The sequence below is a fragment of the Xyrauchen texanus genome, chromosome 4 (assembly GCF_025860055.1).
Source record: "Xyrauchen texanus isolate HMW12.3.18 chromosome 4, RBS_HiC_50CHRs, whole genome shotgun sequence".
NCBI classification, from domain to species: domain Eukaryota; kingdom Metazoa; phylum Chordata; class Actinopteri; order Cypriniformes; family Catostomidae; genus Xyrauchen; species Xyrauchen texanus.
The window spans coordinates 19,626,764-19,647,824 of NC_068279.1; the positions used below are offsets into that span (position 1 = coordinate 19,626,764).

General features: G+C 44.0%; 1 protein-coding gene across 1 annotated transcript in view; it reads right to left on the reverse strand.

Moving 5' to 3' along the window:
- LOC127638703 (probable voltage-dependent N-type calcium channel subunit alpha-1B) overlaps window positions 1-21,061 on the reverse strand; it is a 165,665-nt gene that overhangs the window by 112,104 nt on the left and 32,500 nt on the right. Inside the window, exons 4-6 of the mRNA XM_052120348.1 lie at window positions 15,170-15,261; window positions 14,825-14,977; window positions 14,508-14,695 (exon numbers count right to left, since the gene is read on the reverse strand). Coding sequence (XP_051976308.1) covers window positions 14,508-14,695; window positions 14,825-14,977; window positions 15,170-15,261 — 433 coding nt within the window. The remainder of the gene's footprint in view (window positions 1-14,507; window positions 14,696-14,824; window positions 14,978-15,169; window positions 15,262-21,061) is intronic.

Below are 21,061 nucleotides of genomic sequence, written 5' to 3' on the forward strand. Positions count from 1 at the left end.
ATGTTGGATAATATAAATTAAAATTAAAATTAAACTGTGTATTGCACATAATTATTGCTCAATGGGGCAATTTAATTGTTCATTAGATGGATGGCCTGAGGGAAAAAACTGTTCCTGTGTCTGACAGTTCTGGTGTTCAGAGCTCTGAAGCGCCGGCCAGAAGGCAACAGTTCAAAAAGGTAGTGGGCTGGATGAGTGGTGTCCGGAGTGATTTTACCAGCCTTTTTCCTCACTCTGGAAGTGTATAGTTCTTGAAGGGGGGCAGGGGGCAACCAATAATCCTCTCAGCAGACCGAACTGTCCTTTGTAGACTTCTGATGTCTGATTTCGTAGCTGCACCAAACCAGACAGTTATTGAAGTGCAGAGGACAGACTCAATGACTGCTGAGTAGAACTGTTTCAGCAGCACTGGTGGCAGGTTGAACTTCCTCAGCTGGCGAAGGAAGTACAACCTCTGCTGGGCCTTTTTCACAATGGAGTCGATGTGTATCTCCCACTTCAGGTCCTGTGAGATGGTAGTGCCCAGGAACCTGAATGACTCCACTGCTGCCACAGTGCTGTTGAGAATGGTGAGGAGGGTCAGTGTTGGGGTGTTCCTCCTAAAGTCCACAATCATCTCCACTGTTTTGAGCGTGTTCAGCTCCAGGTTGTTTTGACTGCACCAGAAAGCCAGCCGTTCAACTTCCTTTCTATATGCAGACTCATCATCATCTCGGATGAGGCCGATGACAGTGGTGTCGTCTGCAAACTTCAGGAGCCTGACAGAGGGGTCCTTGGTGGTGCAGTCATTGGTGTACAGGGAGAAGAGTAGTGGGGAGAGCACACATCCCTGGGGGGCACCAGTGCTGATGGTACAGGTGGTGGAAGTGAATTTTCCCTGCCTCACAAGCTGCTGCCTGTCCGTCAGAAAGCTGGTAATCCACTGACAGGTAGAGGTGGGGACAGGGAGTTGGTTTAACTTAGTCCGGAGTATATCTGGTATGATTGTGTTGAAAGCCGAGCTGAAGTACACAAAAAGGATCCTTACATATGTCCCCGGTCTGTCCAGATGTTGCAGGATATGATGCAAACCCATGTTGACTGCATCATCCACAGACCTGTTTGCTCGATAAGCAAATTGAAGGGGGTCCAGAAAGGGTCCAGTGATGTCCTTCAGGTGGGCCAACACCAGTCTCTCAAATGACTTCATGAACACAGATGTCAGGGCGACAGGTCTGTAGTCATTAAGTCCTGTGATTTTAGGTTTCTTAGGGACGGGGATAATAACTGAGCGTTTGAAGCAGCATGGGACTTCACACTGCTCCAGTGATCTATTGAAGATCTGAGTGAAGATGGGGGCCAGTTGGTAAGCACAGGAACGAAGGCAAGCTGGTGAGATGCCATCTGGTCCTGGAGCCTTCCTTGTCCTTTGCTTCCAAAAGACACGGCACACATAGTCCTCACAGATCTTGAGTGCAGGTAGTGTAGCAGGAGGGGGGAGGAGGGGGGTTGCAGGAGGTGTTAATGGTTGTGTGAAATGAAGGTCCGAGTGCATGTGGGGTGTGAAATCGGGCCTTTCAAATCTGCAGTAAAACACATTCAGGTCGTCAGCCAGTCGTTGGTCCGCCACAGGGTTGGGGGTAGGAGTCCTGTAATTAGTAAGTTGTTTCAGGCCACTCCACACTGATGCAGGGTCATTAGCTGAAAACTTGCTTTTCAGCTTCTCAGAGTAGCTTCTTTTAGCCACTCTGATTTCCTTATTCAGTGTGTTCCTGGCCTGATTATACAAGACTCTATCCCCACCCCTGTAAGCCTCCTCTTTGGCATGACGAAGCTGTCTGAGTTTTCCTGTGAACCATGGTTTATCATTGTTGAATGACAAAAATGTCCTAGTAGGGATGCACATATCCTCACAGAAACTGATGTATGATGTAACAGTATCTGTGAGCTCGTCCAGGTCTGTAGCTGCAGCTTCAAAAACACTCCAATCAGTGCAGTCAAAGCAGGCTTGTAGTTCCAGCTCTGCTTCAATAGTCCATCTCCTTATAGTCCTTACAACTGGCTTTGTTGATTTTAATTTCTGCCTGTAGGTCGGGAGAAGATGAACCAGACAGTGATCAGAGAGTCCCAAAGCTGCATGTGGGACAGAGCAGTTCGCGTGTGAGATTTGTTTTGTTACAGTCCCCAAGAATAATAATGACTGAGTCCGGGTATTGTTGTACTGTGTCTGAGATTTGATCAGCCAGCTGTTGCAGCGCTAAGTTCCCAGACGCGTTAGGAGGAATGTAAACACTCACCAGAATAAACGAAGAAAACTCCCGCGGCGAGTAGAATGGCTTACAGTTAATAAAGAGCGCTTCCAGATTAGGACAGCACATCCTCTTTAGTGTTGTTACATCTGTACACCAACTTTCGTTGATGTAAAAGCATGTTCCACCGCCTCTCGTTTTCCCCGTTAGCTCCGCGATGCGATCCGCTCTGAACAGCTGGAAGCCCGGCAGATGTAATGTGCTGTCCGGAATGGCTTCACTCAGCCAGGTTTCAGTGAAGCACAGTGCAGCAGAGTTTGAAAAGTCCTTATTAGTATGTGTGAGGAGATGTAGTTCGTCCGTTTTGTTGGGAAGAGAGCGGAGATTTGCGAGATGAATGCTCGGCAGTGCTGTTCGAACGCCGCTGACGGAGTTTAACCAGCGCGCCAGCTCGTCTCCTCGCCTGCTTCTCGTAGCGCATCTAAACAACACAGCAGCGCCTCCAACTAAAATGTCCAGCAAAACGTCCGAATATTGAAAAACCGGGAAAAGATTATCTGGTATGTGCTGCCGAATGTTCAGCAGTTCGGCCCTGGTAAAACTGATTGATAAAAGATTGCTAAACACAGGACAAACTGTGTCACAGCCAGAGTCAGCTCCAGGCCATGTCACAGTCAGAGCCAGAGCCAGCTCCAGGCCATGTCACAGCCAGAGTCAGCTCCAGAGCCAGAGTCAGCTCCAGAGCCAGAGTCAGCTCCAGGCCATGTTATAGCCAGAGCCAGACTCAGCTCCAGGCAATGTCAAAGCCAGAGCCAGAGTCAGCTCCAGACCATGTCACAGCCAGAGCCAGAGTCAGCTCCAGGCCATGTCACAGCCAGAGTCAGCTTCTGGCCATGTCACAGCCAGAGCCAGAGTCATAGCCACGCCAGAGTCAGCTCCAGGAAATGTTATAGCCAGAGCCATAACCAGAGTCAACTCCAGGCAATGTCAAAGCCAGAGCCAGAGTCAGCTCCAGGCCATGTCACAGCCAGAGTCAGCTCCAGGCCATGTCACAGCCAGAGCCAGAGTCAGCTCCAGGCCATGTCACAGCCAGATCCAGAGTCAGCTCCAGACCATGTCACAGCTAGAGTCAGCTCCAGGCCATGTCACAGGCAGAGCCAGAGTCAGATCCAGGCCATTTCTCAGCCAGAGTCAGCTCCAGGCCATATCACAGCCAGAGCCAGAGTCAGCTCCAGGCCATGTCTCAGCCAGAGTCAGTTCCAGGCCATATCACAGCCAGAGCTAGAGTCAGCTCCAGGCCATGTCTCAGCCAGAGTCAGCTCCAGGCTATGTCACAGCCACGCCTCAGCCTGTCAAGTGGCATGCACAGACTAGAGGCCTTCTGTTTATGTTTGACCAGTATTGGATGTAATACATTTTTTTAATTCTATCCATTGAAAAAACATCAACAAACATGCTATTAAACAATGCTGGGCATTTTCAAGGATAGCAGCAGTTTACAACACACTCAGCTCAGTTGCACATATTCGCAGTACCTCAGGGAAACACTTTGCAGGCTATTTCTGGTAAGTTTACAAGCATAAATACGGAAGCGTATTGCATTCACTTGAGAAAAAAAAAATCTACTCTGTTTTTCTGAATTAACGAGTTAATTATCTCAGAATTACGAGAATTTTTCATGGAAAAAAGTTTTTGCTCTGTTTTTCTGAATTAACGACTTAATTATCTCAGAATTATGAGATAATTTTTCATGGAAAAAAGTTTTTGCTCTGTTTTTCTGAATTAACGAGTTAATTATCTCAGAATTATGAGATAATTTTTCATTAAAAAAAATATTTTGTTCTGTTTTTCTGAATAAATGAGATCCCTCAAAATCCTGCCAGGAGCTCTATTTTAGCTGGATTGCATGGAAGTAAACATGTCCCGCCTTTCAAGTTTAATCCGGTTTTATTTTACTTTGGGTCTGAGACATTGGGAGATACGAGAAACTATCGCGTGCGCACGCGTTACAGTTTCCGGTGTGTGTATAGCTCTTTTCCTATTGCGTCATTGCCATCATTCATTTACTCAAAGATACGGAGGATGCGCATGAATTTATAGAGATCTAGTATGAACGGTCAGAATGACCAATATGGCCATTCTAGTAGTTCTAGAATTTCGGTAGTTCTAGTGTTAAATGCAAGTACAAGTCTATTGCCTGATTAGTGTCCTTTGGAAGATCAAAGCGTGTCTCAGCCATGACAGTATTACAAATGTCATAGACAGTAATGTCTTTGTATTGAAGGCCAAGTTTAAAATATATCTCTATAAATTCATGCGCATCCATGCTCTCAGTATCTTTGAGTAAATGAATGATGGCAATGACGCAATCGGAAAAGAGCTATACAAACACCGGAAACTGTAACGTGTGCACGCGATAGTTTCTCGTATCTCCCAATGTCTCAGACCCAAAGTAAAATAAAACCGGATTAAACTTGAAAGGCGGGACATGTTTACTTCCATGCAATCCAGCTAAAATAGAGCTCCTGGCAGGAGTTTGAGGGATCTCATTAATTCAGAAAAACAGAACAAAATATTTTTTTTAATGAAAAATTATCTCATAATTCTGAGATAATTAACTCGTCAATTCAGAAAACAGAGCAAAAACTTTTTTCCATGAAAAAGTATCTCGTAATTCTGAGATAATTAAGTCGTTAATTCAGAAAAACAGAGCAAAAACTTTTTTCCATGAAAAATTCTCTCGTAATTCTGAGATAATTAACTCGTTAATTCAGAAAAACAGAGTAGATTTTTTTTTTCCTCAAGTGAATGCAATACGCTTCCGTACATAAATGTGATGACCAGAGAAAAAATCTTAAAGGTCAGCATGAAGAGAAGCATTATCTAGATTAGAAGCAGAAAAGGTTGCCACTGTGTTATATTTGCCTCTCTTGACCACCATGCTGTAATATATTATGAAAAAAGCACATCTCCTAATACAACTTGGCCAACAGAAGGCAACCCACAGCCCCAGCAGACCAGCCTCCTCCATTAGTCTAGTTTGGTATCATGTTGCAGCAGCCCTTAGTGAACCACAGCACCATTAGAAATGTTCCCTCTAACTATTCCCTGTCAGTCAGAATGATGCTTACAACTTCAAAGACCAAATGTCTATTTTTCCTTACATTATACAAAAATATTCACTGTCCATACCATCTAAGGATACACCTAACTGCAAACTGAAAGTACTTGTTCAATCATGACTTACTGTAAATATTTATTTACTCTCATGTCATTCCATAACCCATATTTGATTTCAAACTGGTCTCATAGTGAAAATGTGACTCTATATAAATTTTTGCAAAACTTGTTATACGTGTCTCCAGGTAAAATTCCCAGGTAAAAAAAAAGAGGTACAACAACAACTGTGTGTTTTATTCACTTTCACTCAAACCATGTCTTTAATGGCTAATCATAACTTTATAAATACTTATTTTTCTTTCTATTACCCTGCTATTTTATGATATCAACACACTTTTACTCAAACGCATCTTTTGAAAAATATTATATTTTAATGCTTGTATTACAGAACCTCCTACATACACTTATTCCTACATGTATAGCTTGCACAGTAGCTCACCTGATAGGGCATTGGGCTTAGGGTTGGAGGACCCTGGATCAAGTCTGGCCATGAACTCAATCTGACACATGACAGGGCAGAGTCATAGAAGTTAAATGAAATAGTTGCTTCAGAAAATTAGCTTTTTCATTTAACTTATGCTTTTACAAACTCTTGTGGTTAGTTTTAAGCATTGATATGTAAGGATGTATTTTTTTCTGATTAACAGTTTTTATTGATTCATACAAATGCAAAGAAAAGAAAAACATATATTCACAGAATCAACATTTAACTCCTCCCAATCCCCAACCCCATCCTGACCCTTAACAAACATTTGATCGCACATGAGTATATACCAGTGGGGATTTCTTTAAGACTGCAAGGGAAGCTCAGCTTCCCCTATAATGTCAAAAAAATAATGGTCAAATATGTACTATTGTGTAAACAATTTATTGACTAAAAATGCGTTAGAACACGTTCATCTCGAAGACGAGTTCGTTCAGAATCAGCTACATTACATATAGCAGGTCGGCTGACTCGATTTACTTCTCATACATTCCCGTAGCGTCAGTGCATTTCCCTGTTGAAGCCGAGCGTCCATTGACTTCAATGGGGCTGCTCTGAACAGTTTTTTTCAGTGCTCCGAAAATAGACGGTCATTGGATAAATGCTGCGATTATGTCCCGCCCACGGACGCTCAGCATCTCTGGGGGTGAATGAGGAGTGGGCTGGCCCGGACTTCGGGCTTCCGCGTGATGATTGGAGGATCTGTCGAAAGACTGCATCTCCTTTTGATTGACAGCGAATCTGTACTATAAGAAGTCACTGAAGCTATTTCGCGCTCAGTCCCATCGCGGATTTCTCAAGTGTAGTCGAAAGACAAACTGCTGCAACCTATTTCTTTATATTTGTTTGGCGAAATTGCTAGTCAATTTGCATAATACATTTCACACAATTATACACCACATTCCTTGTTTCAGTTTTACCAAGTTTAATATATTTTGTTTTAGAGCGTTCGTTTGTTCGTTCGTTCGTTCATTCATTCATTCATTCATACAGTAGGCTAGGCTAGCGTCGTACGGGTGAAACTGCGCACGATGGCAGACGACCTGATTTTGGCGAAGCCATTTGAAAGTCTTCCTTACGAGGAAAAAATTAGAATTAAACAGCAGGGCAGATCAACACCTAAGATTGATTTAGTGCAAAAAATATGGTAAATAAGTTTATAATGTAGGCCGAAAATGAGCTTCCCCTCTTTGAAAGACCAGCAGCCGCCACTGGTATATACACAAACACACACACACACACATGTTGTGTTTCCATGTTTTATGGGGACTTTCCATAGACATAATGGTTTTTAAACTGTACAAACTTTATATTCTATCCCCTAAACCTAACCCTCACAGAAAACTTTCTGCATTTTTACATTTTCAAAAAACATAATTTAGTATGATTTATAAGCTGTTTTCCTCATGGGGACCGACAAAATGTCCCCACAAGGTGATAAATACACGCTCACACACACACACAAAATAATCACACACATTTAAAACTATACTTCTTTTTCAAATGAATCTAAGTTCCCCAGCCTTCTACATGGCATTTCCTTGAATGCCGCCACCCTCCCCATCTCTTTGCACCTCTCTTGAAATGAGGGTGCTCCAGCTGACTTCCATCCCCTTAGAACAATCTGTATTCCGATCATAACACTGACTAGGACCCAATTTTTATGTGTTTTTCCACTATATTATTGACCGCCCCATCCCCTCAAATACAAAGTCTGGGGCAAATTGAAATTTGAGTGCCCAATATGTCACAAAAAACACGGAACCGTCAACCAAAATTCTTGGATCTTAACACACCACCAAAAAACATGGGTTATGTCTTTATCTTCTGATTGGCATCACCAGCAGGTGGGTGTGTCTTTCAGACTAAGCCTATACAAACTAGAGGGGGTCCAACATAATCTATGTAAAATCTTAAATGGCATAAGATGCACCCTTGCATCTCTAGATGTCTGACCAGCTGAAAGGGGATGTTTTCCATTCCAAATGAAGGAATTCACTATGCTATCAAATTGTTTGAAATAAGAGAGGGGTACATCTATAGGGAGAGACTGTAGCGGGTAGTTAAATTTTGGAATACAATTCCTTTTAATAACATTAACCTTCCCAATCATAGATGAACGTAATGAAGCCCACCTGCCCACATCGCTCGAAAATCGTTTTATTAAAGGATAAATTAACTATATCACACAAATATTCTGGGAATAAAATACCCAAATACTTAATGCCCTGTTTGGGCCACTGGGAGGCGCCCGACTGAAAAGCTGTTACCGGGCAGAACGCTGTCAAAACCAAAGCTTCAGATTTAGAGACCTTAGAATATGAATTAAGTGTGGCTGCTAATGGTTCCAGGGCAAGACAGAACAATAATGGGGAAAGGGGTCAACCCAGCCTGATGCCCCATTCGGAGTAAAATAACCTGAAATTAATCAATTTATTTGTATCACCACTACCGGGTGTCTATAAAGAAACTTAATCCATCCAATAAAAGTATTGCCGAACCCATACATTTCCAAAATCCTAAAAAGATAATCCCAATCTACCATATTTCATGCCTTTTCCGTGTCAAGTGAGATGACAACGACAGGAGTCTGATCATTCACCACTGACCACATGATATTGATGAAACGCCTAATGTTATCAGAAGAGCTATGGCCCAAATAAACCCCACCTGATCTATATGTAGAAGAGATTTCATAACTTTACTTAATCAGTTAGCCAACATTTTTGACAATATTTTAACATCTAGCTGGATCAGGAAAATTGGATGGTAACTCTTACACTTGCTTGGATCCTTGTCCTTTTTTAGAACCAGACTGATCCGGGCTTTTGTCATGGTTGGCGGAAGCTGTCCATTCTTTAATGTTTCCGTATAAACTTCTATCAAAAGTGGAGCCAGATCTGTAACATAAGATCTAAAAAAATTCAGCAGCAAAGCCATCTGGCCCCAGAACCTTGCCTGTAGGCTAGGCCTTAATTACCTTGTCAAGTTCCTCCAAGGTTATCTCAGAATCAAGAGAATTTTTTTGCTCAGTCGTCAGTTTAGGAAATTTTAATGGTTACATAAAGTTTCTAATATCATCATCAGTAGACGAAGATGTGGAAATATAGAGTTCAATATAGAATTCTTTAAAAGCAGAGCCAGAAATTCTTTAAAAGCAAAAATATTTCAATCAGGTAAAATCTCTAAGACCATTAGACGACATTCAGTGCTTCAGTTCTGCGTCAGCACTTTTACTATTCCCTTCCAATTCCACTAGTTTTTGTGCTTTGGATTTTTTGGTGAATGAGGCATACTGTATGATCCGGCACCACTTAAGTGCCTCCCATACCACACCCACAGAGGATACTGAGGATCAGTTGGTCTCCATATAGACACTGATTTCAGCCTTTAGCATTTGATGGAATTCAGGATTTTCTAAAGGGATACATTAAAGCACCAACTATATGAATAATTTCCTCTATTAAATAACACCTCTAAACACACCATGGTGTGATCTAAGACAAAAAACTATTCCAATCGAGCAATCAACAACAGATGAAATGAGGGACTTTTTAGGCACTGGTGAAAAAGTTTGGATAGTGATGATGTCTTCAAAAATAATGACATAAATAGTTTTCATGCATCACTTAATGTCAAACAATGTCCAGAAAACTTAAAAAAGCTAAATCAATATTCGTCTGCAATGTCAGTACGACAAAATTACTTACTACATTCACTTTATGAAGGACATCGCTTGCTGTGGGCATGTGAATGTTTTACGGCATCTTTTCTCAATTTGGCAGAGAATATCAGCTCAAAAGTGATCTTCCATTGATGTAAAAGTTTCTTGCATTCCTTGAATCAACCATGTTTCTCTCTCTGTCATGTTCGCAAAGTCTGGGAACAATAAAATGCTGTGGTTCTTCCAAGAACCAGAGCTTTATCAGATGATCTCAGAAATTTGACCAGAATGGATCTCCCTCAGCGGATCACCGAGTTGGAACCCTGTGAGCTCGCTCAATTTCCAGCTTATGGCCTGCTATGTCGACCAGACTCTGAAAGAGCCCATCCAGGAATTCCACCATATCCCGTCCCTCCACTCCCTCCGGGACCCCCATTATACTGACATTTTTCCATCGGCTACGGTTTTCCATGCCCTCCAACTTCCCTGAGACACGCTCAAAATCCATTTGTCACTAGCGAATTAGCAGATAATTCCCTCTCCGATGACTCCATATAATCGATACGTTTCTCAACATCCTCCGTTCTTGTAACCACATCAACAAATTTTTGCCTCGACGTATCGTATTGTCGTTGATCGAATGATGTATCCTCCAAGTCAACAATGACCTTCGTGAGCATTGCCGACATGTTCAACATCTCTCGCTGCATTTTCCTCACTTGCCCGACCAAATTGTCTCCCTGGCTCGGGGACTGCTCAGAAGCGTAAGTTTGAGCACGTAAGTGTCTTTTAATGTCTCCAGAGCCTGAAGATTTTTAATTCTTTGACATATTGCCCACCTAGAACAGTATTGGAACAGAGTGTATAGAATCTCACTGGTTTATATCATAAAATATATTACAATTAGCAAAGTGTGCAGAGCTCGCCATGCACACATCATGTCAGGTAAAGATGTATTTTTAACATCTCATTTATATTTTAAATCACTATTGGTTAGGTTCAGGTAAAAGCTTTAGGTAAGGGAGCTATGTTTTTGAAAATTATACAGCAGTGTTATACAGCACATACATTTTGAATTGCAAAATTGAATTTTGTCATGTTCACGTAAATTTCATGAGATTATTTGATTTAGGCACTGTATACAAGTTCAGTCAATGGTTTCATTTGAGAGTGAATTACAACTTCTGTTCATCACACAAGTTATTGGGTTGCTTCAGAAGACTTGTCACATTGACAACTTCTACTAACTTCTAAGATAAAAAAATATAATTTTCCACTTAAGATAAATTAATAAGGGTTTGAAACGACATTAGGGTTCGTAAATAATGATAACATTTTCATTTTGGGGTGGGGAATAAGAGGTACGTCATGTTTAATTTTTGACGATGGGGGTAGATAATTTAATTGCTAAACTTGAGGGTGAGTCTTATGCAACCATATGGATCCTGTACTGTATAAATGACTAAAGATACAGATTTGTGTCCGAGTGTGTGTGCTTTTCCATCTTGATAACATCTTGCACTTCCAGGGCCATCAACAGCTGTTATAAAGGGATAATGGATGGAGAAAAAAAGAGCAAGGACCCTTTAACAAGAGGATTTCCAACTGATGATGACAGGAAATGAGACATGCGACTACACAGGCCAGCTCCTTCTATGTCTCTACATCTCAATCTTACATGCCCCACATTAGTTTTGGCACTTCCTAAAGACCCTTTAGTCCTTTAGAACCTTGCTGTCTGATTTAAACACACACATACTTGTGCGCGCACACATGTGCGCAAGCACACACACACACGGATAAGAGATGGATAACAGACTAGTGGCAGATTATATATATACTCCTGTACCATGGGGCTAAATTCAACACTAATAGCCTCATAGGACAGTGTAATTAATCATGATATTTTTGGCCTTGGAGAGAGGAAGGAAAGACACTTCATAATTAAAATCTAGACATAGAGATAATTCATGATGGGGTAAGAAATATGAACCAGAGTAGCCTTTAGCAATGGATCAGAAATGTAATGAGCATCATTTACTGTGTAATTGACAGCAGTGATTCTAGACACCCTCTATACAGATGAACATGACACCAGTGATAAATTCTGCATGGTGGTTCTAATCAAGCTAAACATTTTAAGATCTTGCCATTATGTTGTCTGGGTCACAGACAGCATGCCCACAGACTGACCAGTTTTCACAATAAAAATGTGTGTTTGGCTTACCATGTAATTTCCAGGAATCAGAGTGCACAGGTTTTTAACAGTTCTCCAGATAAACAAAGTCAATGCCAATATGAGACAATTCTTGCAAATTCAGAGAAAGAACTAGTCGATGGATTTGCCAATTTTCATCACAAGGTTCATGGTATCAAATCTTTGAAGCGTATTTAATGTTTCAGGCTCTTACCACGTAAATAAGATATTCTTGAGCACAACTGCATTTTCTTCTTCGTTTAAAGAGTTATGTTTATGAAATAAAACATAACAAAAGTCAACACATATTTCATGCAAATTTCTTGAGTGTGGAAACTACTGCACTATTATTTAAATGAGCAACTACTTTCAAGCTGTTTTATAAATGTTATTAACTAGATGCATTGTATAAAGCAACACATGACAAATTGAATCTCTTCCATTACTTTTTGTCCTTTCCTGTGACCATGACAAACAACAAGCCACACGTCATTCTGTTGATCGCTTGGTTTCTATTTTTGCACCAAACTTCATATTTATGCACCGTACATCGTGTGTGTGTGTCCGTGTGTGTCTGTGTGTGCGTGCCTGTGTGTAAATCTGACACCAAGGTAATATGACTAAAGGGTCTTTAGGAAGTGTCAGAAAGGCTAATGTGGGACATGCTTGATTAAGATAAAGAAGACATAGAAGAAACTGGCCTGTGTGGTGGCATGTCTCGTTTCCTTAAAGTTGTTATGAGGAGTAGGATTCTCATAACTACATTAAACATCAACTAGACTTGTAAAATTTTCAAGACAAACTTGTCCAAATTTTAAGTTTAAATGTTATACTGGCCTTACAGTCAGACAGACAGATCAACCAGTGCATTACCAGTGCATTATTATAGACAACCAGTGCATTATTAAATGGTTGCTATTTGCTAGGCATTCTGGCTGGTGGATGATTTAGCTGAATACTATGGTGTTTTGTTTGGTTGCTAGGCATTGCTATGGTGTTTTAGCAAGTTGTTTGAGTATTGCTTGATACAGTAGAACATTCCATTTTAACATTATATAATTTAAATCTATAGAATTTTTGTGATTTTCAATTGTCAGTTACAGGAAAACTGTAAGTTTAATAAGAACAGTCTGAAGGTATGCGCCAAATTTTATGGATATAGATCAAAATCTCTAGGAGGAACTACAATTAATAGTTTTGGTATTGGATTAGGCGTTTTGGAAAAACCCTAAACCAAATCTGTAGAATAACAGTATGTTGGCTTTATCAAATATGTTCTGATTGCATGTGATTCAATGTTCAATGTGGACATACAAATTGTTTGTCACTGAAATCTTATTGCATTGCATTTGGTTAGGACACAGTAGTACAATCAATGTCATATTTAACCACCACAAACGTCTCATTTAAAAAGTGAACTTTGATGTTGCTCAGATGGCCTCAGCCTGTCCAAGTAGGCACTTTTTGGCCAGAATAATCTGTGAAGTGGACCTGAGACTAGGTGCTATGTTATTTCGTACACTGCAGAGAGACATCATCTTCACTACATAGTGGTCAGACTCAGTGAGGTCCCACCTCAGTAGCAGGCATCTATTTATCTTGAATCACTAGAGCAGCGGGGTGCTACTTCTGAAAGCACAGGGTTCAAAGAAGTTCAGCCCAACCAGCAGCAAGACATCAGAGACTGATGCACAGTATGGTGCTCCATATGATATTCAGCCAGGGATTCATGAAGATGACTGATTTCAGGGACAACTATAACTGTGGCTGTGAGTTCTAGCTTATTCAGTATGTCAAAAAAATGTAAGTTACCAACTCCAGCTTTGAGTAGAGATCCAATTTGACTGTGATCATGGCTCAGTATCATTTTAAAGGAGAAGCCCATTAAATTTGAGCATTACTGTGAATGGGAATTCATGACAAAAGCAATTTGGCAGAACTTTTAGTTTCGCAATTGAGGTTCTTTTTCTGTGTATTTACCTAAGGAACTGATATCTGTTTTCTCCACTGTCTGGGTTAAACACATTTACAGTAGCTTTGAAACTTTTCACTTTAGCACCCTTCAGCCATAAGCTCATTCCACCAAGATTCTCTAAGAAGCATTACTGAGATTCTATCCAGCAAAAAAGTATGTAGACATCAGAACACCCCCACAACCATATGTGCATGTTGAACACTCAAAGGCATTACTCCCTCTGTTTTCACAATAACAGCTTCCAGTCTTCTTGGAAAGCTTTCCACTTGATGTTGGAAAATGACTGTGAGAATTTGCTCCCATTCAGACACAAGAGCTTTAGTGAATTGAAGGCACTGATGTTGGGCAGTGGGTCATGGCACACAGTCAGCATTCCAATTCATACCAAATGTACCTCAGCTCTGAGCTCATGCAGAGCAGTCAATATCTTTCACACCAGACTCAGAAAACCATGTCTCTATGGACCTCACTTTGTCCAGGTGCATTGTCATGTTGGAACAGAAAAGGACCCACCCCAAACTATTGCCACAAATTTTGAAGCACACAAATTGCAAGAATGTTATTGTACGAGTAGTATTAAGCATCGTTCCTACAGAGTCTACTGGAATAATCAAATCTGTTAAATAAAAGGGGAATCTAGAGAACAAACCACAGAGGAGCTATTGTAGAATCATCTCTTTTCTTCTCAAGTTGCATAACAGTTTAAGAAGGAGAATATCTGAGAATTCTATTTCAATTGTTCATAAAAGTTGACAAACATGCTTGAAAATTGGACTCACATTGTAAAGGATGTCCACCCATCCCTCCATAGTGATGCACTGGAAGACAGTGAGCACAGCAAACAGGATGTTGTCGAAGTTAGTAATACCAAAGTTTGGGCCGATCCAGTATTCCCGACAAATGGTACCATTCTCACACATCAGCGCAGGTGGTTCTGTCCCACAGGGGAATTCGGCCGCCTGTTCCCCTGATAGAGAAACATTACTGTCATTCATAGACTTTGACAGCAATCCTCAGAGCACCATAAGTGTATGAGTTCTTATAAAAACAATAAACCATAACCACAAGCTCTGTTAGTATGTTGCAGCTCACATACCGGTATCGATTCTGAAGCAGGCACGGTGGAACTTGCCCATGTAGAAGTCTAGACCAATGATGGCAAACATGAGGATAGCAAAGAAGAGCAGAAGGCCTATCTGAAGCAGAGGGACCATCGCTTTCATGATGGACTTCAGAACAACTTGGAGACCTGATCACAAAAAGAGAATATATGGAATATAAATTATTACCAGCAATAATTGCAAATTAGTTGTCTGTCAAACTATAAATGCAGAGGTTAGAGATGTAACGTTAGAATAAAAAAGAATACATTTTCATTGGAAGGAGAACCTTCTTAAATTAGAATTTTGGGAATGTTAGTTGTAGTGTTACTGGGACTTACTGGGAATTCCAGACACCAGTTTGAGTGGCCGCAACACTCTCACTGCCCTGAGTGTCCGCAAATCAAAGTCTGGCCCCACAACGGTCAGAATTCTGTGGAGAAAAAATATATCAATGATACATTATAGCTATTTTTGAAGATACTTTTTATTGAACTAATTATATTTATATAAATATTTCTTCCTCTTTTTCGATGAGCTCAGTGAACCATGATTTGCCACATGCTAGATGGTAGCAGGTGGTATTTTGGCAGCGTAAATCAAACTTTTCTCCTTTTTTGTAATCAAAATTTGTATTGTTTTAATTGTTTAGTGTAAACTCATAACATATTTCTTTGTGATATATTACCCCATTAAAACTGTTGCTGAGGGATTGACAGCAAATTTAGCGTCTTTCTCTCCTATGACTGTCTTTCTCCACCATTGTCTATAGTTTTCCTTTTGGAAAGCCACAGGTTTATTAATTTCTTTTGCTATAAGGTCTCCCATTCATCCCTAAGGAAGTTTACTCCACTACAGTTTACTTCCATGTTCCAAATCAGCAGTTGTGAAAAGGGTACATTTGGAGGAGGGACAATCTCATTCTAGAGGCATTTTATTAGACAGAAATACAGTATAGAGGCTATATGTAGTGCAAAATAAGTCAACAATATTTTTGGTCCACGTTCCTGTAGATAAGTAAACGGGAATTTGTTACAATATTTAGGAGTACCTAACCACATAAATAGCCTCAAAACCACATGTGTTAAGAGCCAAAAATGGGGTCTGCAATATTACGTAAAAATACATTTTAAATTAAAACCGAGGGAAACAAAACTAGACTACTGAAGGCCTCACCACAAAATATACAGTCATTGGTGACTGTCCACGGAATCACTATGGATCACTCTGTTACATATATATTTCACTTAGACATTTAAAATGTACTTTCCCTGATGGCAGCTCAAGGCCGAATGGTGGAAAGTTCCCCATTCTCCTGGGTCCAGCCACACAATCATAGTACTACTGGCACTCGCTCTCATCACACAAACACACACATACACACACAAAAGATGACTAAAATTCACTCTGACTGTTTTTCTCAGGCTTTCAAGTGGATGCAAGGAGAGGCAAAGACACTCTGCATTAATATATTAATAGCTTTGACTCTATCCTCAGGTCCCCTTCATAATCTCATATCTCAGACGTGTAGTCTCCTCTGATTTTTCTTATAAAACACCACACAGAAAAACCTGGCCTCATGGAAAGGGACAGCCCAAAGAATAATGTCCCAAAGCACAGACTGGCTTCACCAGCTGGTATGGGTTGCAGTGACTGTTAAGTAAATGGGTCTGGATAAGGCTGAAGGCAGATAGATTTCACTCAATGGACAGCCAGAAGAGAAGCACAGAGACCTTTTTCCTGCGCTTGCTAATACCTCCATCCAATAGATTTACATTTATTAATTATTAATTTTTAGCAGAACGTTGTGATTCAAATTGTAGGTGTGTTCCCAATATGTTTCAAAACGTAAGTTTTGGATAATGTGAAATACCAGGACATGATGTCACATCTGAGAGCTTTTGGTTGTAGTGAATAATAATATTATTTTCAAAATGTTAAAATATTGTCTACTCACTTTCCTGCAATAATATATCACGCAGATTTGAAATATGTAAGTCTATTCTCTGTATTGATCAAAGAGGTCAGCATGTGACATTTTGATTTTCTATTGGTCACGCATCCGCTCGTTATTTAGATTCACAGGTCAGAGTTAAAAAAACTTGAACTTACCTCCGCAGCCGAATGCAATATTACATTTGTGTTTTTGGTGTTCTGCTTTCAGATGTGTTTGAATAGGAATGAGTGTAGTGAGATTTGTCTGTCCATAGTGAATGCAAAACTCCTTCACAACATGACACAATTAGTCAATCAGAACAGTACATCCTTTTAATCAAAGCAACTTTCAGATAAGGGTTTCAGATACAAAGACTAAATATACTGGGAGAAAATTCCCTACTCAGCGTAAGTAACCTAATTTTAACTGTTCAATTGTTCTATGTTTGTTGTCTCCTAAAGGCAAACACAACTATGGGTCTATTATTGTCAGGAGGCAGACAATGGGTTGGATCCAAATGCAGTGTACTTTATTGTAAATCAAAGTGAGACAAAACAAACAGGAACAAAGGAAATGACCACGATGGGTAAAACGACACTAAAACCTGGAAACATGGAAAACATGAAAGGTAGAACAGGCAGGATAAACATCAGGGGGAGCACGGAGACAGGCATCCACAAACATCAAAGACCGACAGGGGAATGGTGAAACAAACCGGGTTAAATATACAAACACAATGACAACTAAACGAGACACAGGTGAGACCAATGAAGAGTGCAGGCAGTGAGAGAGGCCAGGAATTGTGGGAATTGTAGTTTTATACACAGACAGTGAAACACGGGGCGGACAACAAGGAAAACGTGACATGGAATTTGACGTGCTGAGTGAAACAGAAAACACGGACCGGACCACATGGAATGTGACATGGAATGTGACATGGAATGTGACATGGAATGTGACATGGAATGTGACATGGAATGTGACATGGAATGTGACAGGTGAAACGGAGAACATAGGCCAGACAACACAGGAACGTGACATAGCCCCCCGTCAAAAGGACCGGATTCCAGACGGTCCTAAGAAACAACAGAATAGGAAAAATAAACAGAGGTTAAAGGAGAGGGGGGCTGGACAAGGGGGAAAACAGACAGACCAGAGGGGCACAAGGGACACAAAGACAGACTAAGGAGGCACAAAGGTACACAGAGACAGACCAAGGAGGCACAAGGGACACAGAGATAGACCAAGGAGGCACAAGGGACACAGAGATAGACCAAGGAGGCACAAGGGACACGGAGACAGACCAAGGGGGCACAAGGGGCAATTAGGCAGTCCACGGAGGCACAAGGGCAAGAGGGCAGTCCAAGGGGCAGGGACAGATCCAGGAGGCCTGGGAGGTGGCCACAGGACAGGGACAGGTCTAGGAGGCCTGGGAGGTGGCCACAAGACAGGGACAGGTCTAGGAGGCCTGGGAGGCAGCCATCAAGACAGGGACAGGTCTAGGAGGCCTGGGAGGTGGCCACAAGACAGGGACAGGTTCTAGGAGGCCTGGGAGGCGGCCATCAGACAGGGACAGGTCTAGAGGCCCAGGAGGCGGCCACAGGACAGGGACAGGTCTCAGGAGGCCTGGGAGGCGGCCATCAAGACAGGGACAGGTCTAGGAGGCCTGGGAGGCTGCCTCAAGATCTGGGGACAGGTCTAGGAGGCCTGGGAGGCGAGCCTCAAGACAGGGACAGGTCTAGGAGGCCTGGGAGGCTCTGGAGTCTCTGGGGGCAGAGCCGTAGGAGGCTCGGGAGGCGGAGCCGTAGGAGGCTCAGGAGGCAGAGCCCTAGGAGGCTCAGGAGGCAGAGCCCTAGGAGGCTCAGGAGGCAGAGCCCTAGGAGGCTCAGGAGGCAGAGCCCTAGGAGGCTCAGGAGGCAGAGCCCTAGGAGGCTCTGGAGGCAGAGCCCTAGGAGGCTCTGGAGGCAGAGCCCTAGAAGGCTCTGGAGTCTCTGGGAGTAGAGCCGTAGGAGGCGGAGCCGAGGAAGGCCTAGGAGGCGGAGCCGAGGGAGGCTCGGGAGGCTCTAGAGTCTCGGGGTGCAGAGCCGTAGGAGGCTCGGGAGGCGGAGCCGTAGGAGGCTCAGGAGGCGGAGCTCTAGAAGGTTCTGGAGGCTCTGGGAGCAGAGCCATAGGAGGCTCTGGAGACAGAGCCATAGGAGGCTCGGGGAGTAGAGCCGTAGGAGGCGGAGCCGAGGAAGGCCTAGGAGGCGGAGCCGAGGGAGGCTCTGGAGTCTCTGGGGCAGAGCTGTAGGAGGCTCGGGAGGCGGAGCTCTAGAAGGTTCTGGAGTCTCTGGGAGCAGAGCCATAGGAGGCTCGGGGAGAAGAGCCCTAGGAGGCTCGGGAGGCGGAGCCGTGGAAGGCTCAGGAGGCTCTGGAGGCAGAGCCGTAGGAGGCTCGAGGGGCGGAGCCCTGGAAGACTTGAGAGACTTGAGGGGCGGAGCCCTAGAAGGTTCGGGAGGAGGAGCCCTGGAAGATTTGAGAGACTGGAGAGGCGGAGCCCTGGGAGGCTCGGGAAGCTCGAGAGGCGGAGCCCTGGAAGGCTCGAGAGACTTGGGAGACGGAGCCCTGGGAGGCTCGAGAGACTTGGGAGACGGAGCCCTGGGAGGCTCGAGAGACTTGGGAGACGGAGCCCTGGGAGGCTCGAGAGACTTGGGGAGACGGAGCCCTGGGAGGCTCGAGAGACTTGGGAGACGGAGCCCTGGGAGGCTCGAGAGACTTGGGAGACGGAGCCCTGGGAGGCTCGAGAGACTTGGGAGACGGAGCCCTGGGAGGCTCGAGAGACTTGGGAGACGGAGCCCTGGGAGGCTCGAGAGACTTGGGAGACGGAGCCCTGGGAGGCTCGAGAGACTTGGGAGACGGAGCCCTGGGAGGCTCGGGGGAAGAAGCCCTGGAAGGCTCGAGAGACTGAGCTCTGGAAAGCTCGGGAGGCGGAGCTCTGGAAAGCTCGGGAGGCGGAGCTCTGGAAAGCTCGGGAGGCGGAGCTCTGGAAAGCTCGGGAGGCGGAGCTCTGGAAAGCTCGGGAGGCGGAGCTCTGGAAAGCTCGGGAGGCGGAGCTCTGGAAAGCTCGGGAGGCTCGGAAGGCGGAGGTCTGGAAAGCTCGGGAAGCTCGGAAGGCGGAGCTCTGGAAAGCTCTGAGGGCGGAGCTCTGGAAAGCTCGGGAGGCGGAGCTCTGGAAAGCTCGGCTACTGGCACTGGCTCTTGGACGGTCACGGCTACTGGTGCTGGCTCTTGGACGGTCATGGCTACTGGCACTGGGACGGACAAGACCACAGGCGCTGGCTCAGGGACGGTCGAGGCTACAGGCGCTGGCTCAGGGACGGTCGAGGCTACAGGCGCTGGCTCGCTGACGTCGGAGGCTACAGGCGCTGGCTCGCTGATGTCGGAGGCTACAGGCGCTGGCTCGCTGACGTCGGAGGCGACAGGCGCTGGCTCGCTGACGTCGGAGGCGACAGGCGCTGGCTCGCTGACGTCGGAGGCGACAGGCGCTGGCTCGCTGACGTCGGAGGCGACCACCGCTGGCTCGCTGACGTCGGAGGCGACAGGCGCTGGCTTGCTGACATCGGGGGCTAACGGTTCGCTGACCGTGGCAGGCGTGGGCTCTGGCTCGCTGGCCGGGGCAGGCGTGGGCTCTGGCTCGCTGGCCGGGGCAGGCGTGGGCTCTGGCTCGCTGGCCGTGGCAGGCGTGGGCTCTGGCTCGAAAACCGGGATCTTGAGGGGTGGTTCGTCGGGCGCGAGTTTCTTTAGGACGAGACTCACGTACTCCCTCCACGTGTGGTCTCCGGGTTCTGGCACCTCCCACCACTGGGCTGATGGTAACCCGATCCAGTAGATGGCCGTGGAGAAGAGACGTGAGTACTCGCAAACGGTCAGATCAGCCTGGGCCAGTTCGGTGAAAACCGCTGCTGGATCCATTATTGGGTCGGTCTTTCTGTCAGGATGCAGGAGAAGGCAGACAATGGGTTGGATCCAAATGCAGTGTACTTTATTGTAAATCAAAGTGAGACAAAACAAACAGGAACAAAGGAAATGACCACGATGGGTAAAACGACACTAAAACCTGGAAACACGAAAACATGAAAGGTAGAACAGGCAGGATAAACATCAGGGGGAGCACAGAGACAGCAACCACAAACATCAAAGACCGACAGGGGAATGGTGAAACAAACCGGGTTAAATACACAAACACAATGACGACTAAACGAGACACAGGTGAGACCAATGAAGAGTGCAGGCAGTGAGAGAGGCCAGGAATTGTGGG